This window comes from Mustela putorius, unplaced genomic scaffold, assembly GCF_011764305.1.
Source record: "Mustela putorius furo isolate JIRA1106 unplaced genomic scaffold, ASM1176430v1.1 tig00000430_pilon_pilon_pilon, whole genome shotgun sequence".
Lineage (NCBI taxonomy): Eukaryota > Metazoa > Chordata > Mammalia > Carnivora > Mustelidae > Mustela > Mustela putorius.
The window spans coordinates 6,519,474-6,546,612 of record NW_025421377.1 but is presented as its reverse complement, the minus strand read 5'-3'; the positions used below and the strand labels follow the sequence as shown (position 1 = coordinate 6,546,612).

The following is a 27,139-nucleotide window of genomic DNA, read 5'->3' as shown; positions in this document are numbered from 1 at the left end:
TGGAGATTGTTACCTCTAGTCCTTTCTCATAGTTCTTTTTGTTCCTTCTTTGGTAGTGTCTTTACCTGCATGCATTGCTCAGTACTCACCTTAATACTCCTTGGGACTGCCTGCATATCTTTGGAGTTCATTCTCTGTGTATCACTCTCTTCTCTGGTACTCTTCTGTGGCTTCTAGCTGCCCTGGTCTCCTCAGACTCTCAGCTTTGTTTCCTTAACTTAGGGAGTCCCCAGGTTTGGGGCTGCATTTGATGTGGCCTGGAAGCTCTCTTATATCAATAAGCTTGGGAAATCATGGGTCCGATCTTGTTTTTTCCTGATCTCTCAGGAATCAGTGTTTTTTGTTGTCTGTTGCCCATTGTCTTTGAAAGAGCCGCCTTTTTTATCCTGTCAGGCCAGAGGGTAAATCTGGTACCTGTTGCAGTATTTTTGCAGAAAAATGAAAGTCTGAATGTTCTCTTTTTATAGAAGCATTTTTAAATTTTTATTTTATTAACATGTAATGTATTATTTGCTTCAGGGGTACAGGTCTATGAGTCATCAGCCTTTCACAATTCATAGCACTCACCGTAGTACATACCCTCCCCAATGTCCATAATCCAGCCACTCTTCCCTCCCCCCACACCTCCCAACAACCCTCAGTTTGTTTCCTAAGATTAAGAATCTCTTGGGGCGCCTGGGTGGTTCAGTGGGTTAAAGCTTCTGCTTTCGGCTCAGGTCATGATCCCAGGGTCCTGGGATCGAGCCCCGCATCGGGCTCTCTGCTCAGCAGGGAGCCTGCTTCCCTGCCTCTCTGCCTACCTGTGATCTCTGTCTGTCAAATAAATAAAATCTTTTAAAAAACAAAACAAAAAAAAGAATCTCTTATAGTTTGTCTGCCTCCCCAGTCCCATCTTCTTTGATTTTTTTCCCTCCCTGCCCACCACGACCCCCTCCCCTGCCTCTCAAATTCCTCATATCAGAGAGATCATATGATAATTGTCTTTCTCTGAATGACTTATTTCACTTAGCATAATACACTCTAGTTCCATCCATGTCATTGCAAATGGCAGGATTTGGGTGTTTTTGATTGTATATATACACCACATCTTCTTTATCCATTCATCTGTTGATGGACATCTGGCTTCTTTCCTTAGTTTGGCTGTTGTGGACATTGCTGCATAGACATGCATTCTTGACATGAAAGTACTGCACTAGAGGCTGGAGATAGAAAGATGTATATTAATGCTCTACTCAGATGGCCTGTAGTCTGTTTGGACAGTTGGCTGAGGGCAGAGGTAATTTAAGTTTGTAAGTACTTGTCATATTTTTCATGAAGTACCTAATAATAAAGACAATAAGTATATGTCTTTAGGGCCTAGAAATACGAAATGGCCACATAATCACAAAACATATTTGAAGTCTTGTCTTACATCTCAGATACTCATTTTAACTTTTTTTTTTTTAAAGATTTTATTTATTTATTTGACAGAGAGAGAGATCACAAATAGGCAGAGCAGCAGGCAGAGAGAGAAGGGGGAAGCAGGCTCTCTGCTGAACAGAGAGCGTGATGCGGGCTCAATCCCAGGATCCTGAGATCATGACCTGAGCTGAAGGCAGAGGCTTAACCCACTGAGCCATCCAGGTGCCCCTCATTTGAACTTTTCGTTCTGTTATACAACATATATTTGTTTTAATGGAAAATGTCTAAAATTACTTACTAAGTCAGTACTGTTGGAAAAGAAATGTATCTGTCTTACAAAAATGCATTTCAGCTGCCATTTCTTTTTTCTTTTTTTTAAAGATTTTATTTATTTATTTGGCAGAGAGAGATTACAGTAGACAGAGAGGCAGGCATAGAGAGAGAGAGGGAAGCAGGCTCCCCGCCGAGCCGAGAGCCTGATGCGGGACTCTATCCCAGAATCCTGAGATCACGACCCGAGCCACAGGTAGCAACCCAACCCACTGAGCCACCCAGGTGCCCCAGCTGCCATTTCTTGATGCTGCTCTTTTGCCATTCTCTGGCAATTATTACTCAATTCAACTAATATTTCTGAAACCATACTATGGGCTCAATACTGTTTTAGATGCTGTTTAGATACTATTTAGAGGTTATGTGGTTCCTCTCGTGGACTTAAAAGGTAAACAAAAAGCAATGAGGTGATTACAGATAGTGGTAAGTACTTGGAAGACGATAAAACAGGAAACCTCAGCCTGAGGAGCTTCCGAGTGAATAAAGTGCTTCAGTTTTATTAAATAGATTTTATGACATTTCCTTTGCAAAAGCTTATTTTTGTTTGTACATTTGTTTATACTCTGCTTCTTGATTATATTATAATTTTAGTATTAGAGTTTAGAAAATTAATGTCCAAGTAAGTGAACTCTTTATGACTTGTATGTGCTTTTAGCTTAGCTGATTTTTTTGAGGAAACAAGTTTCATAATTTTACTGTATGTTGTGTTACAGTATATTTGTTTTGCTTTGTCTTTCGTATTGAAGTAACTATTAGTTTTAGTTTTCTGAGATTCTGTATGTATATTTATCCTATCCCAACTTCAGTGACTTTATAGACTTTGTATATGCTCTCAGCCATTATCTTTTTTTGACTGAAAACTTTAGATTGTTGACTGTTCAATACATCAACTTCTTAACCTTGTTTGTGTCTTACCTCCTTCTTTTTAGTATTTCATCTCTCTTACGTTTGATGACCAGAATTATGTGGGTTTCTAAAAGTGCTCTCTATATGGATTTGTTGTATATAGTGTATATTTCCATTCCCTTTATATTCTTTTGTTTGTATTTAGTCTTATATCAGGGGATCATTTGCTTAGGAATAGGGAAGTAGGCTACATCATGGGGTACCTAGGACTTGCACTTTGGCGTTTGGAAAGTGGAACTTACTCTGAGTAAACTTCAGTTTTCACCTGTCCGAAATGCTATTAATCTCTTACAGTGTTACTTTAAGAATTAGAGCAAGTGCATATAAAATACTTACTATAGTATTTTGCCTGTAGTGGGGGCTTAATTAATGGCATTGCTATTATTATCATTTATTACTATTCTTCCTAGTTTTTGTCTTTCTATCCCCAGTGTCTCTCCTGGTACCTCACATCTACTTTGTGTTCAATAAATATTTGCTAAATGAATGTACTCTTTGGCTTTTGAAATCCTTGAGTACTAAGGTTATAAGATTTCAGAAGATAATAGTCCTTGCTGTTTAAAACAACATTCCTGAGAAGATAAAAGCATTTTCTTTCTTAGAGTAAATAACAGACATTTTTCTTCTGCAGGGACAATGTGACAGAGTGTAATAGGAAGTAAATCACTGTTTGAAGCTGGGTGAACTTGAGCGAGTCACTGAAAAACCTCTCTGAGCCTGGAGTTTTTCTGCCTCCTACTCTTCTCTTTCTTTTAATCTGAGAAAAAGACTAACTGACCTCTCAGGTCCTTTATAGCTCTGAAAAGTCTGTAATCCTTTGAATATTGAGAGTTGTATTGGTCTGCAAAAACATGTGTATTTCTAAGCTTTAAGTAAAGAAGTTTTCAATGTTGATTTTTATTTCAAATCTAAAGAACTAACATTTTAGTTAAAATTTTCAGTTTTTTTGTTTGTTTTTTAGTTTTTTGTTTTGTTTTGCTTCTCTGGGTTTCTTTTTTTGTAGATTTTATTTTTTTTAAAAAAGATTTTATTTATTTACTTGACAGATAGATCACAAGTAGGCAGAGAGGCAGGCAGAGAGAGAGAGAGGAGAAAGCAGATTCCCTGCTGAGCAGAGAGCCCGATGTGGGGCTCAATCCCAGGACCCGGGGATCATGACCTGAGCCAAAGGCAGAGGCTTTAACCCACTGAGCCACCCAGGCGCCCGGTAGATTTTATTTTTAAGTAATCTCTATACCCAACATGGGGCTCAGACTCAAAACCCCAAGATCAAGAGTTGCATGCTCCACTGACTGAGCCAGCCAGGCACTCCAAGTTTTGTTTTGTTTTTTAAAGAAAATTGCTATTTAGTTCTTGAAACTTTGATGAAAAGGATACAAAGCCAGTCTAACTGCATTTCTCTTACTTTAAATTTAGTATAATGCTTAGATTCACTTTTGGATATCTTTTCTCTCAACCCGGTTTAGTTATCTAATAATTGTGAGTTACTTTACTTAGGATTTTATAAGAGTTGAAAATCCAAATGGGAGAGGTCAGGAGTAGAGTTCTTGAGTGAGAATGTACCATTCAGATTTAAAGAAGTTCAAGGGAAAATCAAGCTGGGGAAATCATAATTAGGAACCTACAAATATTTATATATGGGAGGAACTTAAAATATACTTACTCAGTTATACAGACAGTATTGGAAGTTACCCACAACTTTTAGATTTCTCATTTACTCTGTAATTTGAGTGTTTGTAGTTGGTAACCAGATCATAAAATGAGAGTGGCATTGAACATTTGGATGAAGAGTTAGATAAACAGAAATGCCTTTAACATATTGTAGATAATGAAACAAAGCAAAATAAGCTTAAAAGCCTGTCTTTTTTTTTTGGTAATCTCCACACCCAATGTGGGGCTTGAATTTAGGACCCTGAGTTCAAGAGTTGCATGCTCTCCTGAGCCAGACTGGCACCCCCAAACTTAAAAGCATCTTAATTAAATTTTATTAAAGGGGAACCCTGAAAAGTTTCTAGTGAACAAGGGATGATGAATAAAATGTGTTCTTATGACAGCCATTATTATTAATTGAAGATGCAGAAAAATCAATGCAAATTTTTTTTTTTTTATAGAATGCTATCCAGTTTGCTTTGTTTCTGTAAATATAATAAATATTCATAAGGGCTTTCATGCAGTCAGAATGTTCTTAGTCTTCAGTATCCTTTTTACTTGACTTTAAATGGCCTTATTACAGAAGTTTTTCAGGAAGCTGATCTTTGTTGTGAAGGAAGATTTAATATTGTTCTACTGTACAGTGATAGACTTAGCAATATAAAATATGATTTATAGCAATTTCTGTCCTGTAAAACAGGAGAAAGAAACTTGAATTATACGTGTGTGTGTGTGTGTGTGTGTGTGTATTAGATTATTTATTTATTTATTTGACAGAGAAAGATCACAGGTAGGCAGAGAGGCAACGCAGAGAGAGAGAGAGAGAGGAGGAAGCAGGCTCCCTGCCATGCAGAAAGCCCGAAGTGGGACTCGATCCCAGGACCCTGAGATCATGACCTGAGCCGAAGGCAGAGGCTTAACCCACTGAGCCACCCAGGTGCCTCTAGCAAACGTTTTGTTTGCTAAATTCCTAATACATGTATAACTGAAAATGTTTTGCTAAAATATAAAATCTGTAGTGATACATAATGGAATTAATAGACCCCAAGGAACAAATAAAAAGAAAAATAATTGTATGTATCCCCTGCTTCTTGAAAGTTCACATTGTAACCACTCCAGTTTTATAAAAGATCTATATTATTACTTGTTTTTGTTAACTGAAGGAAGTCTGAAGTGGATTTTCGCTTTTAAGAAGAAAGGCAAAAAGCAAAAATAGCATTTAGTGTTTGTTTTGCAGCCAGCTGCTAAAGAGGCAGCATGCACCTTGAGCAGCAAGAATGGTCCCACCATACTCATTCCTACACACTCAGCATCTCAGCATCAAGCCACCATAGCTTTGAACTGTGTCTGTGAACATCTGTGTTTTATCTTTTATTTATTTTGTACACTTGTTAGCAAGATGTGTCCTGGAATATCAGAAAAACCTAAGAGGTTATTTTTTTGGGTCTGGGAAAGCTAAAAAAAATTTCTGTATAAATTAATTGTAATTGCTTCTTCATGCTGTTTCAGTTTATGAAAGGTTTTGTTAAGAACACTCTTGGATAGGGGTCACTGGTGGCTTGTTTGGTTAAGTGCCTGACTCTTGATTTTGGCTCAGATCATGATCGTCAGGGTCATGAAATCAAGCCCTGCATTGGGCTCCGTGCCAAGTGTGGGGGCTACTTAAGTTTCTCTCCCTCTGCCCCACTCCCTTCCTGCTCCTGCGTGCTCTCAATCTCTCTCTCTCTCTCAAAAAACAAATAAACAAACAAAAAACAAAAACCACTCTTGGATAGCTGGGGAAACCCGTATTGTACATTTGCTGTTAGCAAAGCATTTTATATGCATGATTCTCTTTGGATGCTTTTTGTCTCCTTCTTTATTGAAGTATGATTGACACACAGAGCAGCTGTATGTATTCATGTATACAACTTGATAAATTGGAGCTAAGTATACACCTGTGATATTGTCACTATAAACAGTACCATGAACTGACCATCACCTCTAATAACTTCCACCTTCTCACCCTCTTTTGTATGTATTTGTGTATATGATAAGAACATTTAGGGGCGCCTGGGTGGCTCAGTGGTTTGGGCTGCTGCCTTCGGCTCAGGTCATGATCTCGGGGTCCTGGGATCGAGCCCCGCATCGGGCTCTCTGCTCCGCAGGAGGCCTGCTTCCCTCTCTCTCTCTCTCTCTCTCTGCCTGCCTCTCTGCCTACTTGTGATCTCTGTCTGTCAAATAAATAAATAAAATCTTAAAAAAAAAAAAAGAACATTTAACATAAGATCTAGTCCATACGTTCTTTCTAATCCAGCTTTGAGATACAGTTGACATGTGTAAATTTAAAGTATACAGCATGATGATCTGATGTATACTTATGTTGCAAAATCCATTTATCCTCTTTCAATCTTTACCACAGTCCTATATGGCAAATATTATAACATCTAGTAATTATTGAATGCTCACTGTATGCCAGGGATTGGCTTAATCAGTTTACTTGCACCGTGCCATTTAATCTTCCCCAAGTTCCAAGAGTAGATGCTCATATTATTCCTTCTTTAAGGATGAGAAAACTGAGGCTCAGAAGTTAAGTGATCTGTTGGAAGCCCCACAGTCCTAAAGCTAAGCCACAGGTAGAATCCCGGGCTTACAGCTCCAAACCTCATATTTTTTCTTTTTTTTTTTTTAATTCTTCAATAAGAAAAAAAAATCAAGCTTTTAAAAAGTACTTATTATAATTTGATTTTATACCTAGAAGCAGGGAGATTTTAGAGGTTCGAAAGGAACTTAGAAGATCATTATTTCACAAGTTAGGAAATTAAGACCCATAGAATGTATAATTTACCTAATTTATCTGGCAAAAAGAATTTACCTAAGTTTATCTGGTAATAATGTTACCATTGATTTATATATGGTAATAATGTTCAAGCATTTATATCAGCATTTATAATACTATAGTTTTCCAGCAAATTTATTTTTCCAATTAATTTTTTTTCTAATATTTAAATAAATTTCTTATATCTTGAAGATAGAGTCTCGGTTAAGGAAGGAGGCTGTAAAGCAGATAAAGTGAACACAGGAGAGAAATACATTTTGATTGACTTTTTTTTAAAGATTTTATTTATTTATTTGACAGAGAGAGGTCACAAGTAGGCAGAGAGGCAGGCGGTGGCGGGGGCAGGGGATGGTATGGGGGAAGCAGGCCCTGCTGAGCAGAGAGCCTGATGCGGGGCTCCATCCCAGGACCCTGAGATCATGACTGAGCCAAAGGCAGAAACTTAACCCACTGAGTCACCCAGGTGCCCTTATTTTAATTAAATTTATACAGCCTTCCGGTTGGACAGTTAAGAGTTGATACAGTGCTTCTGGTTCTATATTACTTTTATAAGAACAAATAAAAATCAATATACCTGTCTTTGAAAAATTACTTATGAAGTTCTCACTTACTAACAAATAGGTATACATGTTTCCTGGTAAAGGTTTTTTTTTCCCCCCGATATTACATCCTTCCTTGAAACTTACATATTTTAAATGAGTTAATGCAATGTAGGCAGGACAAGGACTCTCAGAGTTGTGTTTTCTCTGTCCAGCCCTAGGTATTGGGTGTTTGGGTTGTTGCCCCTTCCTCAGTATCTCCCATATGTTTAAGTGCAGGATAAAGAAATAGGTGTCATCTCTTTGGAATGTTAGCTCAGTAGCTTTGGAAAAGGATGTAAAAGATTTCACATTATGAGGAATAGGCCTGAAACTTAGAAAACGGATTCCTGCATAAATGAAACAAACTATGGCCCTGGTGTGAATAGTGCTGATAAGTAGTTTTTAACTGGAATAAAAGCATGTTACTAAATTCTCATCATAAAAGAAGATACTAAAAAAAGTATCAATTTTAAGCCTTAAGTGTACAGAGGTGGCACTGGGTCTTCAGAGAAAGATGTTAAACAACTTAGAAAATGTATTTTTGCCAAAAGCTGGCTGACATTCAGTTCTCTTTGAATATTCATTCATTCATTCACTCACTCATTTTTTTTAAGATTTTATTTATTTATTTGACAGTGAGAGAGGGAACACAAGCAGGGGGAGTGACAGGGAGAGGGAGAAGCGGGCTCAGCGCTGAGCAGGGAGCCTGATGGCAGGCTCAATCCCAGGACCCTGGGATCCTGACCCAAGCTGAAGGCAGACACCCAATGACTGAGCCACCCAGGCACCCCCTTTGAGTATTTAGAACATAGTATTGGTGTGGTTTGTAAAAAAAAGTTTGCTTTGCCTGCCTTCTTCAGTGTCCAGTCTGCTGTTAGCCATCCAGTGAGTTCTTTCAGACATTGGACTTTTAAATTTTAGAATGTCCATTTGATGTTTTTTAGCGAGTCCAGTTCTCTTTGAAATCTTTTCACACGTATTCGTCCATCTTTTCCTTTTACTTCATCAAACATATTAACCATACTTAAAGTTCTGTCAGCTAACACCAATAACTGGATTATTCATGGTTCTGTTTAAACTATGGTATTTTTCTTTATGATGATTATTCACATTTTCCTGCCTTTTATAATTTCTTACTTTATGCTAGATATCATACACAAAATGAGAAGCTCCAGATGAAGTCTTTCACAGTCAAGGGTCTCCTCCTTTCTCATCGGCAGGTAGGGTGAGGAGAGTCAGGGACTGAGCTGGGTTGGCACCGGTTGCAAGTTTAGTAGGAATCAGTTCACCTTTGGATTTTTCCTTTTTTCTTGGGTCTGGCCCTTCTTAGACTTTCGATGAGGTTTGGCAGGTCTTCTCTTTTTCTCTTCCTTTTTCTCCTAAAAGTTGTACCCTTAGGATATTTTGAGTTTGGCTTTTTAGCATTTAGTCTCCTGCAGGTTCACATGTCTTGAGGGAGAGACCAATCAAATGTTGGATTGCTGCAGAGCCTTCTCTGTCCAGCAGAATTTTTGTGTCCTAAGCCCTGGGAGACTGAGTAATTTTTCTCTGTCTTTCTGGCTTGGTCCCTGACCCTTCCATTCTGCCAGGAACTCAGTAATGTTTCTAGGGAGAACTGGCTTTGCATTTTAGGGCACATCTGATTTCCAATCTATTGAGCCAGCATGCACAACCTGCAGAAGCTTTGTTGATTTCCCTTTCCCCCTATTGAGTCCCACTGGTTGTTGCCAAGTCGGATCCTCAGCCCACCCCAGGAATCAACAAACAGAGAAAATGGCCAGTAATCATCAGATGATTTAAGAACGGCTCTTTTCGTCCCTGGATTTTATTTCATGTGTTTTGTGTTGTTTTCAGAATTTTCTGATGTTTTAAAAATAATGGTGCTTTTTTTTTTCCTTCTTCACTTTATTCATTTCAGTTGGCAGTGGAGTGTAGAAGTCTCCAGCTACTTTTACTTGGTATAAGGAATGATGTTTTTTGCATGATTGAAAGAAAAGAATTAGACGATTGTTTTTATCTTGTTTCTACATTTTATTTGAAATTTTAAAAAATTCAGATGCAAGTAGAAATAGTTATCCAAAGTGGAAAGAACATTGACTTTAGGGATGCTTGGGTGGTTCAGTTGGTTAAGCATCTGTCTGTTGCTCCGGTCATGATCCTGGAGTCCTGCATCAGGCTCCTTGCTTAGTGGGGAACCTGCTTCTCCCTCTGACTGCCCCTCCCCCTGCTGGTGTGCACGCTCTCTCTTTCTCTCTCTCTCTCTGACAAACAAATAAAATCTAAAAACAAACAAACAAAAACCATTGGCCTTAAAGTTTGGAGATCTGAGCTTGAATCCTGTCATTCCCTTGAATGGTATGTGTGACCTTGGGCAAACCATTTAAATTCTGTAAGGCTGTGTACTTAATGTATAAAATAGAAATATACCTCAGGTCATGTTTTATTGCAGGAGGCAAGGTATAAAAAATAAAACACATTTTGGATGAATCTCACTGAGACTGAGGAATAGAGTAATTGAATGGGTATTTTTCAGACTTTAGAATCACAGAATATTAGAGGTGGAAAGAATTTAGTTTTAGAGTAAGTTGGATGATCAAGGCCAATAGCCTCGTTAGTGGTTTAGATACTTTTTGCATGTCATAGATGTGTTATTTGACAGATTCTTTACAAATTCATAGTGCTGGTGTATAATGAAAAGAGCATTATATTGAAAGCCATATAATCCTGGTTTCATATCCTGGCCTCTTTCTAGTGTAGCTTTAAGTTTCTTAACCCCTTTAAGCTGTAGTTTTCATATGTAAAATTAAGGTAAATCAAGATGCCTTATGGATGCTTTGTGAATATTACATATGGTAACAAAGGGAAGATACCTAGTTGGATGTGAAGATCAGTAGGTACTATTCTTTATCCCTTTTTGTTTCTCTGGTTGTCCATTATAATCACTTAGCAAGTGACTTTTCCTCTCACCTGTTGGTCCTAACCAGTGTTTCATTCTTGTGTAATTACATAGTTTTTAAAAATCCCTGATAGTAATACTTGGGTTATATTAGCTTAGTGAAATTCACTTGTCTTTATGAACAGTTTTTCTAATCTGATGTCAGTTAAAATTCAGTTTTAGCTTTTAAAAACATTTATTTGAGTATAGTGGACCCACAGTGAATGCAGTTTTCGTTTTTTGAGATGTTACCCGTATTTACTGAAATATTATCAGAGGTAGGGGATAACTCCCTTAATATCATGTGCAGCATTTTGTGTATTTATGTATATATACCTTTTTCATCATTCACCAAGTAGAATAACCTAAAAAAGGTATGAACCACTAGCCTACGTCATAAACTCTTGATGAAATTGAATTTAAGCATACCGTAGTTACAGTCTTGGTACACAAATATCTGTAGTTGCCTAGCTTATCTTCATCTCAAAATACTACTTTTTACAAATAGTACGAAAAGTGTTGTTCTGATGATATTTTGGTGGATGTTTTAGTTTATCTGGGTTATTTAAAAGTTAATGTTCACATGCAGTTTTTAAAAGGAGCCTTTAAATACAGGAAGGGGATTTGTTTAAACATCCTTTTGAGGAATCTGATCATATTCTAGTTTGTCTTTTTGCTGAATCCAGATTTTTCATGTGTCACAATACCGAGGTGTGCCATTTAATTTTCTGCACATCACTGCAATGTAAGATTTACTTTAATCCAGAAGAAACAGGTGACTCAAGTAATTTTCTCTTGTTAAAATAATTCATTTAAAATGTCATATGGTTTCCTTCTAATGACTCGTAACTAGAAACATTGTTGTATCACTTATTTTAGCAATTTCAATTTGTACAGATGTCAAAAGAAAGTATAATTCTTACTTGAAAATACTTTAAAATACTTTAGAAAATGAGATTATGCATATATTTGAAGCATTGTTCTAGTTAAAGCTTAATGTATTATAAATTTAGGAGTTTAAAATTAAAATGTTTTAAAGAAGAAATTGAGCATTTGAAATTGCTCTTTGACATTGTGATATTGTGAATAAATCTCATTCAAATAAAGTTTGAGTTTATTGAGTTAGGTATTTTAAGTTTAAATAGCTGAACTTCTATAGTTATTAGTGAGATACTCTATTTATACATCTTGTTAACATATTTTAGCATCTTTATGTTTTCAAGACTGATAAGAAGGCTGTTTCCTTGGGAAAAATTCAGAGAAATTTTTGTTACAGCTTCCACATTTAACATTTTTTCCATTGGCTTTGAAGTACTTTAAAATTCATGAGATTTCCATTGATTTTCGTTTTTAAACTTCTAGAAAACCACTTTTTGAAAAACCACTTTTCAAACGATTGTGATAAGTGAATCATTGGTAATGAGTATAGTATTAAGTAATAGTGGTAACAAAGTAGAGGAATAATACACTCAGGGTTTCTAAATACACTGAGTCCTTGCTGCCCCGAAATACTTATATACCTAATGGCATGTAATTTGCTTATAAGGAATAGTAATTTATTCCTTAGAAAGTAATAATATTTAGAAAAAATGGCAAAAATGCTTCATAATAAGTCAAATTTGAATTTTCAAGAAACCCTAATTTTTAGTTGTGCTAACTTAACTTTTTCTAGTTCCTTTATAGGTATTTTACTATTGTAAGTGTACTTTAGATGCCTCTTTGAAAGTTGATAATGCAGTATATCTAATGTAAATTTTTAATTAATCATTATTTAATTAGCCATTTTGTGAATTATCCAGGCCATTTTACATCTATTACGGTTTTCCTGTTTTCATTTATTTCCACAATTCTATCAAAAAATTAAAAGGAATCAAAGGCAATAGAAATAGAAGCCAAAGTTTCTATCCTTCTATTACTATTAGTTACTCAGCAGTCTGTGTAGTAAGTTTATTTAGAAATTGAAATGTTTTTGAATCTCTATTATTTTTTACTTTAACATTGCCAAATGGCTATATCATAGTTACTTCACATGTGAGAAAAATGTAATTAGCAAGGTGTTGAAATGAAGAAATATGTGGGGGAAAAAAAGTGAGCTCTGTGATAAGGAAGATAGGTGGCAGTCCAGTTCTTGGGGCTGTCCTCTTCCAGACCAGGTTAATGGCACTACATTATTCTCTTAAAAACTTGTTTTGCTTGCATGGTGTGAGTTGGTGGTCTTGGTCCTTTTAATTAAGAATCCATGATAAAATTAGATTTCTTGTTGATCATCTTATGCTGCGGGTCTGAGGATTCATTGGTAAAGAACCACTAACCTGTCCTCTCACCCCAGGGTGTGAACACTGAAAAGGATTAAGGCCCACTGTAGGGAAGCTAGCACTGAAGCCTGCACTGCCCTTTCCCCTGTTCTTTTCAGTTAAATAGAAGATTTTTAGTTCCCATGACTATCAGTCTGGTGCTTTTCACAAGGACCAAATTCTTTTAAGAAAATTAAGATGATTTATTTTTAGAAATCCACGGGCCTAGAATACTGAAAGATAATGTTTTTGGTATTTTGTGTTGACAGGCCCTGTACGTACTATTTTTTCTCTGATGCATATTAGTTTACTTTAATTTATATTGAATTTGATGATTGATACAAACTTTTAAAAATCAAGAACAGATTTTTGTATGGTTAGATTTGCTTGACTAGTAGTAATTAATAGAGTTTGGAAGTGTTGAGTCTTAAATTTCTTTAGATAGCTGTCTAACAAACCTGTGGACCTAAACTTTTCACTGTTATTTCTAGATGATTGCAATTATAAGATGCTTTCTTTTCATGTTGAAAGGCTTTTAAATAGCTTTTATAAATGCTGAGGTGTCATATATTTTTTTCAGTATTTGCTAAATTGGTATTGTATTTAAGCTTAAAAATATATTTTGGGTTTTTTTAGCTAAAATAATTGCAGAGTATTAAACATTCTTGGTAGTTAAAGCTTTTTTTTCTTCCATTTAATTTGAGCTTTTGTTGTTACTAACAAATAATTTGTGGCACAGTCTTTCTTTCTTTTTTTCTTTCTTTTTCCTTTTTTAAATGACTGCTAGAATCTATATACTTGTCACCTTAGTGTCCTAGAAATGTTCCACTTAGATCAAGGGTTCCTTTCTGGTTTTGTATGTTCTCACCTGCTCCTCACTGTAAATCATTGAGATGTCAAGTGCAATGATTAATTAAGCTGCACGTGCAAGTGCTTTTTTTTCACCTGTCAAGCAGGAAAGAAGTCTTATCGCAAGATTAGATGCTGCTAATTCACTGCTTTTTCTCCAGACTGTCAAGTATGTAGAAATATTTTATATTTAGATGCTTATTCAGAATATTGCATATCAGGGTTCGTTTTGTTTTGAGTTCTTAAATATTGTAAGATACAATTATCGTACCAAACCCTATCATTAAACTCCTAATTAGAGGCAAGGAGTAAATTCAGATTTCCTACATAAATATTTTGGAATTTTAGGTTTATACTTCGTAATTACCTTTTATCCAAAAACTGCTAGTTGACTTAAGTTATTTAAAGTAACTATTTTCAAGTTCTAAATTGATTTTGTATGTATCCTATACACCATGAGATCCATTCCTACTGAGATCCATTCTTATTATAATATAGCCTAGATTTAAATTTGTGATGAAATATGATGATGGTTAGCTACACTTTTTTCTTTGAGTAATGAATATTTACTGAATGTAAGGTTAAGCTTTTACTGTTTTACATTGATACAAAACCTTGGACTTGGATGGCTTTTTCTCCCCACCCTAGTTATTTCATCCTCCACCCCCCTTTTTAAACATCAGTAAAAGTAAAACCTCAAATTGTATAGTAATCTTAATCTATTATTAAAAAGTCCTAGAAAGGAAGATTACAAGGTAGATTCAGGTTTTGAATCGGTTTTGCCATTGGTTTAGCAGCGGGTGGGCAGGCAGATGCCTGCTCAGAGTAGAACCTATTGCCATTTTTCACCATTGATAGAGTAGCCTTTCAGAGTCAATGAGCTCTGTCAATGTGAGCTTGTCAAGGCTACAACTTCATAGACCTGAGAGGCGGTTTGAGAGGTCAGCCCTTTTCAGGTTCGCTGTGATGCAAATGAACTTTAATGCTTAAACAACTATTGGAATTTTTATGTCTGCTCCTTGTTCTTTTTTCTTCACAAAGTCATTGACGAGACATTCAGTGCTTTTTAAATTGGAAGTTGCATTGTGCTAAAGACCTAGTACAGATTTACGGAGGGCTGAAAGCAGTTAGATCATGTTCTTTTCATGGTGCGATTAGAATCAAATCGATTTCCCTACAGCCTTCAGCATTCAGATGGCAATTTTAACAAAGCTTGGGGGCTAGACAAGGGACAAAACGACTGAACTGAATGTTAATTACACTCTGCAGCCTTATTTTCTTTTGATTTGGGGCTGACTGGCAACTAAATTAACAAAAAGTGTGACCATAACTGCTGCCCTATTTTCATTTAAAAGGAGAGCTGCCTCTAAAAGGCTATCTTTACAAAGAAACAAGTGAGGTCTGCTGATCATTGTTAACAAGGGCACTTTTTCTCCCTTAAAATTCTTGCCAAAAAAAAAAAAAAACTGTTCAAAAAAAGTAATGTAATAAATTAGTCATTGGCGTTATTGCTCAGAGTTAGGTGATTTTCTGATTTTTATGACATAAGCTTGGAAAATGGTAATAGTGGGTAATTCATTGGTAGTTATGAATTATAATTGGCACCTCTGTGACCAGTATATCTTTTGTACGTGCAACATGCTAAAAGGTAATATGGTAACTTAGATGACAGTGGATACTTTAAAGAAATATTAACCATTTGTTATGTAACATTAAACTATTTAAAATCAGCTTGATCCTAACAATTTTTTACCTCTCTCATCCTTGCTTGACATGCAGATTTTCATATTTGTTAGTACTCAGTTGTACACATTAATAGCACTAGATGCTTTTCTCCTTCCCTTGCAAGGAAGCTGCAGCTGCGCCAAGTTGCAGTTGATTCTTGCAGCAACACTGTCCCTTTTGCACCTGCAGCTGTGTCGGTCTCATCCTAACACCTGGCATCATGAATTACCCTCTCCTCTATTCATACTTCCAGGCAAGACACATTTCCTGCTGCACAGTAGATATTGCAGAAATCAAGTGAACTTACATTTCTCAGTTGATTGCTTTAACAGTAGTATTGACTTAGGCATTTGATTTTAGTATTTGATTTTAGTATCATTTTTGTGGGCTATATATATTTTGCCTCTGAAAATCTTTATCTGTGGAATAATTAATAAACAGGCTTTTAAATATGGGTATTAGGTGTGATGTGAAAATTTGTTTTGATAGCTAGTGGATTTTTTAAAAATTTGTGAATGTTTAATTATTTTCTTTTTGATTTTACCCTGAAGTCATTTGCATTTTGTTAACTAATATTTAAATAACTTGTTTTAAAATATGAGTGAAGGAACTTTTATCACTAAGTACTACAGAAATATTTTTGGAAGAAATGGGCATTAAAATCTATATCATTTGGTAGATGATGTTAACTTTTTATTTTTTCATTCTTATTTATATTTTTGATATTAGCTTTTTAAAAGACTTCAATAATTTCATATCAGAGGCTAGTAAATTTGAAACAGTTAAAAAAAGATACAGTGTTGAAGAATAAAACCATATCTTTATTATAATAGTACCATTTCTGTTCAGGGTACTACTTAGTACACAAATGTTGAAAGTGTTATAGACCACCATGTGCTCACTCAGTCACTGTCTTCTACCTCTCTCCCTTTCACACAAAAAACAGCTGCAAAACAAAGTTTTTCTAAAACCAGTCAAGAGTAAACTTTTTTCTCATTTGTCTTCCAGACACGAAGATCGATTGAGAAGTTATTAGAATGGGAAAACAATAGGTTATACCACAAGGTGAGTACCACAGGGAGCAGCTTCGTACTGTTGGGGTCTGAATTGCACAGTATGGAAACAGATGCTTTTGTTGAACTAAAAATATGAAAGGTGGACAAATGGGTTAGTCTGTGTGCTGCAATAAAATAGGGCTCATTTTTCTTCTTTTACTCTCCTACTTGTCTAGCTGTGCTTGCACTGGAGACTGAGCAAAAGGAAATGTGAAACGAATAACATGATGGAATATGTAAGTTAAAGGGCTGTTTTGTGAGTTTCTCTATTAAATGATCATTTATTTTGCTTCTGATCTTATTCTTTCCATGATTATTAATCAGCAAAGGTGTCAGGAGCTTAATCTCCTGAGCGCAGGGATTTTCTACGGTTCACAGATGCATGGTTTCATGTGCAAGACTGATTTATAAAGTTATGAATGACTTGAAAACAAGGCTTCACTGTGTTCTGAAAAATAATAAATTAATTGCCAAGATAAAATAGCCTGAACATGTGTTGATGGAGTGTGAAATTTTAGATGCTGTATAAAGAATAACCACAACTTTGGTTACGCAGCAAGTCAGATATGGCTTTTTTATATAATGCTAATCAAGTTTCCAAGTATGGAAGAAAACCTTTCAGCCAAGCCGTTGGAGCTTAAGAAACCTTTAGCCTTTATAGATTTTAACTGCCCATACCTCAGTGGCCTTTAAAATCGTTTGAAATGTTATTAGAATATTGTTTTGTAAAAATTATCTTTAAAGCAGGAGATGAGATGTTGCTCATTCTGTGTTCTTTAAAAGAGACCTAATTGGCACATGTGTACAATGAATTTTAGAGTTTATTCAGTATGGGATATAATTTACTAAATCCTTGATTTACTTGAACAATTTTTCTCCTTTTGAAAAGTTCAGAATACTGTAGAAAATCATGAATTTTTGTTTATTCTTCCCTGAATTTGGGTGTTTTATTTTAAATATGGAAAGATTGCTTTATTAAAAAGCTCTGTGGAAGACTTATTTGTTGAAAAAGAAAGTCATAGTCTTTGTGAAGTAACCAGGCACATTTCTGGCAGATTTTGTCTATTCTCTGAAACAATATAGTCATCATAGATAGTATATGTATGGGTGTGCATGTGTGTGAGAGCGTGTGTGACCAAGACATTGATTAAAACAGTGCTTAAATAGTTTAAAATTATCATAAAGTCATTTTTCTCTGTAGCATTTTCCCTTTCTTTCATTATCATACAGTCAAATCCCATTTCTAGCCTTGAACATAAAAGACATCTTAAAAATGTCTTTTTTCATAGAACAGCTCTATTCAGTGAATCAAAAAATGTAGATTTTATCATTATCTATTATATCAAACATGTTAATTTATGATGATGAGAAAGATACTTGATACTTTTTTTTATTAAAAAGCATATTCAAAGAACTTGTTTTGAGATTGACCTATGAAAATGCTAGTCTTGGCTTTCACCATAGATGGTAAGAGTTTATATATTTTGGGGGGAGGGATGATTTAAAGGATTTGGGGAAAAGATACTCGCTATATTTATGAACCAAAATACTAATACATTTTCGTTATTTACTTTGGGAAGGAAAACATGAAAGTCATTTCCAGTGCTGTTATTTTCAGATAGAATTTTAAGAATGTTATTCATTCATAAAATGCACTCAAATATTCATGTTTATTTTTATGATGTTCTTTTATTAACTAAAAATAATTTAACCATTCAAAACATTCTGAACTTTGTACTTTGTAAAATAGTTTAATTTATTATGAATTTTTAGATAAACACTTTTCCTAAAGCCATATTATTTCACATACCATTATGGGAGGTATCCAGAAGAGATGTCAAAAGGAAAAATATTGGGGTGCCTAGCTGGCTCAGTCCATGGAGCATGTGACTATTGATCCTGGGGTTGTGGGTTCGAGCCCCACTTTGGAGATAAAGATTACTTTAAAATACAAATTTTTTTAAGAAAAAAAAATATAAAAATTGCTAAAAAAATGTATTTTTTCTAAATTTTCTCAGAGTATGTATATTTGTGATAGTTGCATGGGAGAATAACATAATTTCAAAAACTCCTTACGAAATAATTTTCAGAAGTTAAGATAGCAAAATTTTTCTAATGAACTGGGGCCTTTTTTACCACACCTCTCTTTGACCTCATCTTGTCTTTGACTTATAGATTTCATTTGTTAGTTAAAGGAAAATTATTCTCCCAATTATACTTTGAATATTGGGGACAATTTAGAAAAAATACCAATTTGATACCAACTTTTCTTTTATTCAGATACAGTAAGATAGTGTGATTTCGAAGAAATAAGACAAGTGGCCAGTTTCCTTCTGAAGGAAAAGAAGTTGTAGGATATATTCTTTAAAAACTAACGATAATTCAAATATAGTCAAGGTAGCCTTTATTTTGCATTAGGTAGTAAACACTGTAAAATGTAATGCATATACCTAAGACCTGAAATTTATAAAAACTGTCTAATGAGGACAAATTTGAAATATGGAAGTGTTTATTGAATGTTGACTCATGAGTAGTTTAAACATCAAATCAGTTAGTTTAATAATCAGATTTTAGAGCTGCAATGAATTTTGTCATCTACTCAAATCCCTTTATTTATTATATGAGGTAACTGAGAAACAGGGGAATCCAGCTCAAATAAAAAACTGTAGGAAGTTAGCGAACATTTTGTTAGCAAATACCAGGTCAAAAGAGTGGCAGAGGGTGCCGCCGAAGACTTAGTACAGGGTTATAACTCAAGAAGGAGAGAAATATTTTTGAGTTGTGTGCAGAAAAGCTTGCTTTATTGAGGCAGATCAGAAGTCAGGAGAATTGAAGAGTGAAAATGGAAGTTTCTGGCCCAGTTGCCTAAATGTGGAAGAGTGTCCAAGCCTGGAGGTTATATCAGGGCAAGTTTCTGAAAGAAAAATGAGGAGCTCATCAAACTTGGAAGCTTTTCAAATAATATTTTGTTTAGCATCGGTCTCATACAGAGCCTGGAACAAGGGAAAGAATTGATTGTTATTTAAGACGACTCAAATTTGGAATAAAAATTAGCTCTGGTCAACTTGTGTTTTTCTGTATCAGTGAATTTTGGTTTTCCTTTAGTTTCATAGTAAAAGGTCCTTTGGAACAAATTTAATCTTTATTATTGCTGACTTAAGATGAAAAGAGCTTTTTAAAAAAATTAAAGAGATAAAGAACCCATTATCAAGAGATTATGTATCATGGTAGGGTAAAGTGAGAGCAGATCTAGAACCTAAAGAAAGACCCATGGAATTGGGTGATACAAAAAGGAGGAAGGCAGAAGAAGTAAACATTGGGTTGATTGTAACCAGAAGTGTAGTAGGAAGGGCAAAGCTTTGGAGTTAAGGTAGTCCTTTGTTCCAGTACTGACTCCACAGTGCTGTGGTGTTATAATTACTTGGATAATGAGTGTCTTGATCTGTGAAATGAGGGTTATAATACTTGCCTCCTGGAGAAGTTGTTAGGGTTAAATAGATCCACAGTGTATGAGACACTTGGTATGTAGTCATTTCTCAGGAAATGCTAGCTCTGACTCCCTTCCTCATTCTTCCCTGCATGCGTTCTCCTTCAGGGGCACTGTCAAATTGCCATAAGTGATGGAATACAACTGAATTTTTTTTTAAGATAAAAATTTATTTATATCTTTTTAAAACTTTTTTTTTTCTCCTTCTGCAGGTCATCCTCATAGAATTTTTACCAAAGACACCGATTTTTCGACCAGATTAGCATTTACTTTATTTATAGAGACTTTCCAAGTATGTTGTCTTTCCAATGGTGCCTTGCTTGGTGCTCTCCTGGTGGTGACATAACATTGGTTCTACAGAATCGTGTGGTGTTTTTTTTTTGTTTGTTTGTTTGTTTCGTTTCGTTTTGTTTTGTTTTTAAAATAACCGCATGTTCTAAGTGTGCATTTTTGTCAAACTTTGCAAGTTATTTCATACAAATGTTTAATACTTAAGTTATTGTGCTCTTTTCTGTTATGTATTCTGATTTTCAAGGATTACTTTTTTGTATTATCGAAAAAATACATTTGAAATTAGCATAAAAAGTGGCCAGCCTTTTTTATTTTATTACCAAGGTACACACAGTCTTTTATTTATTAATGCCATAATATAGAAGAACACTTTTGTAAGGCTCTACTTACCTATTCTAGCAAGCACACTCTTTGTATTATTTTTCTTCCTTTTAAAATTTAAAATAGTTATTATTTTAAAATAGTAAGTTTTCTTTACTAGCTTTTTGGAACCTAATATATCCTTTCCCATACAATTCCTAACACTCTGTTTACAGCAGAAATATCTGTAACATTATGAAGACCTATCAAATTTTTGAAAGTATTTCTGTCTTCAGAGGTAGTAAGGCAGGATTAAATTATTTTTATTAGAATAGACAAATAACAAATGGTATGCATGCACCTAATGGTTTCTAGAGCTCAGGATCACAAAATATAGTAGCATTACAATCTGTGTATATTTTTGATCAAGATAATAATGGCCTTACTTGTGTTATTTTTTATTGTTTATCAAATCTTATATAGAAAAGTATGGAAATACTCCTTTTAAAGATTTCTAAGGAAAATATTTCTCCCAATCTAACATAATTGCAGAATGGATATATGTTTCTGAAAGGTTTTTGAAAGAAAGCAAAAGTTCTTGAATTAAAAGTGAGCTGGTGTTTAATACCCCATTGATATTTAGAACAGATTATTACTAAGAAATGGAGGAGAGATCTAGTACTGTTTTTATCCACTAGTTTGCTTTCAGTCCAGTTATGTATACTTTTTTGATTAAGAATGTGACATATAAGTATGAATCAGATTAGCTAGTTTCTTTTAAACATAGACAAACATACATATTTTTTCCTTCCTTTTGTTGTACATATCTCCATGCATTTTAAAACCTTCTAAATTTCTGAATGGCCTATGTGTAAATTTTTGTTTTTATAAACGTGAAATTATACAAGTTTTAATGTGTGTCAAGAACTTGTTCCATACAACTGTGGTATCTAGCAATAATGTGAATAACTTTTGAAATTATATAAACTATGCTTACTAATTTGTATTGAGAATTGGTACCACTATACAATATCTTTTCTCCTTGTATTAAATCTTTTAAATACCAGTTTCATTAATTTATATACCTGTATTTTTTAAAAGTATTACTCTGTACTTCTCCAAAGTACTGTAATTCTATATCAATTCGAATAGTTGGATTCTAGTATCTTAAATCCTACATTCTATTTTGGACATAAGGAACTATCTTAAAAACTAGAGTTTTGGTGGTTTTTTTTTTTTCCGCCTGAGAATTATTTCCATTACCCCCCAAAACACTTAACAATTTGAATTTATAGACCGCTTTTCCTCGGAAGAGCTGAAATTCAAACCTTTTCTCACTTTATTGACCTGGTGTCCAGGGTGTGTCCTACCACCTTAAAGTAGTGGAACTTAAAGGTAATGCTATTACAAAAACTAGTATTCCTATATGGTTTCAGTGTGAAAAATTACTGTCTGGAGAAGGCTAAATCTGCCTCAGGATTTAGAGAGACCAGGAAAATAGAACTGTGTAAACTCTGCAACACAGTGTTCTATATCTACAATTCTGTAAATTTGTAGAGTACCGTATTGATCAGCTTATATAGGAATAACTTTACTTATTTAGACAATTTATTTTCTCCTGTTACTAGTCTTCTGAAAATTTTAATTTAAAAATTATTCCCATAAGACTAATTTAACATAAGATAATTTTCACAATTGATAGTATTTAGGTATAGGAATCCTTTTAAAGCTTTTCTGATTTTGAGAGGTATGTCAGTTACTTTAAGTTTCCTTAGAAATGTGCGCTCTTACATTTCTGATGTGTATGTAGAAAAGAACCAGGAATGCCTAATATGTAACATTACGATTAGCCAGTTACGCCTTGAGCAGTTAGAGTTCCATGTTTGGGCTTTTATTAGTGGCCCCCAGTAAGCCCTCTGGCTTATCCTTTCTTGATTCATGAATCTAAGTGCCCATGTTACTGGAAATTAGAAATGTCAGAGATGCCTATGTTGTGTGAACATTAGGAAACATTTCCAAAGGAAATATTTAAAATGATAATTGTTCTTCAGTTCCTGTTTTTTTAGTATATGTGCTGCCAAAGCGAGCACCAGTTCCTATTTTTTGACTTAAAATTTGTGAGACATGAACCATAGGTACTTTTAAAACTGGCCAAGAAAAGATACTATTAGCAGAAAATCTAGTGTATAGATTTTACATAGGCTAAGTGAATAACTTACGGTCTTTGTTTATATATTACGGGCTTTTTATAGGTAGTCCATCATTCTTGTGTAGAAACATTTACTTTTCAAAGCTTACTATATTTTAACACACTGTTGTTATATATCTGAGTTAAAATACATACATACTCTACCTAAAGACTATAAGTAAAATTCAAATGACACATTTAGCTTCTCTAAGGCCCTGCTCACAGGGGGGTCACCTTACCCTACATAAAATGGTCCTCAGATGCTTTATTAAGACTCTTTAATGACTAGGTTCCATTCATTTGAAATATAAACATGTAATTTTGGCCTAAAATCAAGAAGTGTTCAAACCTTTAGTAGTAAGCAATAATTTCCTTTTCGTACTAGAAAAACTACTTTTATAATTGAATAATTTTAAATCGGGAAGAACTACAATTTTCTCCATGGCTGTGTTTTCATGGTTCTTCGTAGACAGCCTCTGATTGCATCTTTGTATTAGTAGACACAAGCAAACTGTATAAAACTTGGACAACATTCCGTACCAATCTTGGGTTATGAAAGAATGATAGTCATAGTAACACGGACCGCTGGGTCCACAGTCACATGCGTCCAGACCACAGTAGTCTTACATAACGTTATGTACATAGACTGTTTTAACTCTTACGGTATTTTGCTTCACAGTTACAATGTTTAGCTGCATGCCTGATTTTCACTGTAAATACTTGCTTTGGCTCAAGTATCGGTTAGTAGTACTAAATCAGAAGTACAATCTGTTCAAAACTGTCTTTGACTGAATTCCAACATCTAGTCCTGGACTCTTTTTCTTTCCCTTATCCTGCTGAAGCAGTGTGGGTGCTTTTGCTACCCTCCTGACATAGGTAGAGAGTCTTCATCTATATGCGGACATAGTTCACCACTGCCTTTTGTTTTCCTTCCCTAGAGCTCGCAGTACAAATGGTCCATTCTTTTGTATTCTTAGCTAAGTGTTTAGAAGGCCAATGAAAGTGCGTTGGTCATATTAAATGATTAATGGGTGACACTCTCAATTCTGCTAAGGCGGTACTTGGATTTCAAAAATTTCTTAACTTAAATTTGCCGTGGGAGCCATGGAACAATTGGTATTTTCCTTTTCAACAGACCTTATCCGCGCAGACTTTGCAGGAAAAGAATAATAGGATGCTTGCATGTGGGGCTTCTCAAACCACCATTTCTGAAGAAAACTGATCTGTATCTCATATGATGGCAGAAAGAATAGGCTCAAGACCAATCCTAAACCAAACTATTAATTATCCTATAATAGTTGTATAGTTGTGTTAAGTATACTTTTAGATATAATAGTCAGCTTTATGTTATTTTTAGGAAATTGCCTTTTATATAAGTTGAGGTGTGAAGGTTATTTGTCTTTAAAACTTGAGTTATTATCTTGTTCTGTTCATTAGGTAGTAATGTAAGAGAAGCCTAAGTATTGTTTAAATTATTAGTCATAATTCTGTGTATTAGGGAGCAATATTCCCCTTCCTCCCACAGTGGCAAGTTGAAACAACAGAGGTTGTTTGTAGCCTTAATAGACAATACTGAAAATAGAAGTTCAGAATGCTAATCCTGATTTTGAAGTTATGTCTGCTGTTCTGCAAAATTATCAAATTACATGGCTTCTTTGCATTTATCTTTTTCCACAAAAGGAAGATACTGTGACTACCTCATATTTTTTAATCATTTTTTTGCTGTTATTTACTAAGACCTGTATAAAAGTAGAAATGAATGAGTAGCTCTTTTGACTTATTTACAGAATCCGCAGAAACCTGAGTTACAATTAAATTTTGCATTTAAAATTAAAGAGAGTATTCCCTATATATATTTATAGTAATGACTTGCATGTTTAAAAATCACAGACATTAAATATAATACTTGAGAAGAGTTTCTTTCTAGTAAGACTCTTTAAGATATAGTTACCTTTCAGATACTTAAGCAAAATCATGCCCCCACCCTTTAAGTAACATCTCTACTTCATAAACATGGTGCTCTGAATTTAAGAGTTGACTGCTTTTTTCTCTTTATGAAAGATAGATAGATAGTATATCGCTTTCTCAGCTTTATCTCAGAAATATTTCAGTGCTCTAACCATACCAGGCATCCTTGATTTTGTCAGATAGGTAAAAATTGTATGTATTTATTTTTAAAGAAAATCATCCAGCCTTTAAGAGAATCCAAGTAACAGATCAGTCTTTTGGCTACTCTGTTAGACCTTATATAACCATACGTAATATATTCTCAAACTGCAGATTTCCTGTTATCTCTCCTGCTGGTTCGTTATTTAGTATAACTGGTTCTAGTTCTTTCTTGACATAAATACTGTATGGATTTAAAATGTTCTAGAGGAACGAATGAGCATTCTATTCCCTGAAGAAACCTTTTGCACTAATAAAAGACCACCTCCTTCTTTCTCTTCTAGTAGCAGCTTATTTAATTAGGTAATCACAATAATCTCATGGCATTGCTATGAAGTCTTCATAAACAGGAGTTTGAAGTTATCAAAGCTCTTTTAAAGTCTCTATTTCTTTTTACATCTGTTGGAGCTAATGAATGACATTTTGTCCCCTCTGAAGAGTTAAGCATTGTGAAGCTGGGGTAGAAGCAAGGTAGACATTGGAAAGCGGTATGCAGAATCTTCTGGCTGAGAGAAATAACTACATTGTTATCTTACACTTTGGTTTACAAGAGGCAAAATTATGCAATGGTGGGGAATTGCACAGAGCTTTATGCTTCCTTTTATATATTCTTTATGTAATATAATGGAACTTTTTTTTTAAAGAAAAAGTATTGTTCTAGATAGAGTTTTTCTCTACTATCATGTCCTTTGAGAAGATAACGGGAAGCTACCTTGAATAAAGTATTCTTTTATCTTTTATAATGTAAGTGTGACAATTTTTTTAAAAAACACTAAGAAGTAAAGGATTTTAGGAATAAATTCCTAAAATCCTTAGTAACCATGGAATAGTTCTTGAATAAAATAATCAGAAACTTATGGTGGGTGAGCAGTTATGCAGACCCAAGTCAGGGTCGCTATTATGTTTTCAGGTAATTCTAGTTACATAAAGGTAAGTCTAGTAACATTCTAAAAAATGAAAATTAAAAAAAAAGTAAAATATACAGTTGAATTTTAAATATATGTATCATGTTTTCTTTCATTATTAAGAAATTAACACCATTGTCAAACATCTGTGTTAAGATTTTGGGGGGTAGCTAAGAATTTCTTGGCCTTCATAATTGTGAAGAAATGTGTAGATGGGTTATGTTTAAGGTGGTTTGGTTTTTGGTCTCAGGTATGTTGCAGTATGTTTAGTCTTATAAAATCAATTCTTAATTGACAAGGTTTTTCTAGTAAACAAATGGGTTTCTAATTTGAACTAGGAGAATCTTTTTTACTTTGCTTGATGACTTTGGCTAGTTGAGTTTTTGTTGTTAAGTGAGTTGGTTGGTGTGTGACTTCAGTACATGGTTCTGTGTTTGAAACTAAAATGAGGGCTAATTTGCAGCATTTGGTCTTTAAAGACTGTATTAAATAAAATGTTAAGCCAATTTAGTTGAAGTTGGAAAAGAGAGCCTGGTACTTAGAGAACAAATCACTTTTAAAGAAATTGGCCAAAATAATGATGTCTGTTGAAATGACCATATGAATGAATACACACAGAGATACTTCTTCTGTAGGGAGGATCTCTACAAATATCTGGGAATAAAATAATTGACATTATGAATATAAGTTTAGGAACCATGAATAATAAATTTTTGTATTTGTGTATTCATAAACTTGCACATAGTTAGAAAAAATAGAAAAATGGTACAACTTACTTTTTTTCCTCCAAAGATCTTATTTAAGTTGTCCCTAAGTTTTAAAAGCCAATACAGCTTTGAAAATAGGGTTCTCAATTATCTTCTTTAGGTTTAGCATTGGTTTTTAAACTTTCAGGGGGAGGCAGAAATAATTCTAAGCATTACTCCTATAAATACACATTATTTAGCAGTATTTAAAGTTTATCTTTTGTATTCTTTCAAGTAACTTTGTCACACATACTTTTACTTTTTCAAAAAATGTTGTACTTGATTGACTCAGATTCTAGTGCAAAACTTTTAAGAAATAATTCCACATATATGGGGGAAAATACATGTAAGTGCAACACAGACACATGCACACACACTTCATTCTAAGATAAATTGTAACTCAGTTTTTGTTAGGCAGTAAAGATACTTTCATCCCCAATCACCTGGATTGCTTTAGTTAAAATACAAAAGGACAATCCTATTTGAAACATTTAAAAACTGAGGGAAATTTT

General features: G+C 34.4%; 1 protein-coding gene across 2 annotated transcripts in view; it reads left to right on the top strand.

Moving 5' to 3' along the window:
- Window positions 1–25,716, top strand: part of CHIC2 (cysteine rich hydrophobic domain 2) — a 66,103-nt gene extending 40,387 nt beyond the window's left edge. For both annotated transcript variants that reach the window (XM_045079767.1, XM_004764964.2), the window contains exons 4-6: window positions 16,498–16,554; window positions 16,721–16,780; window positions 20,244–25,716. In XM_045079767.1, the coding sequence (XP_044935702.1) occupies window positions 16,498–16,554; window positions 16,721–16,780; window positions 20,244–20,294 (168 nt within the window). In that variant the 3' untranslated portion in view covers window positions 20,295–25,716. The remainder of the gene's footprint in view (window positions 1–16,497; window positions 16,555–16,720; window positions 16,781–20,243) is intronic.
- Window positions 25,717–27,139: the final 1,423 nt, after the last annotated feature.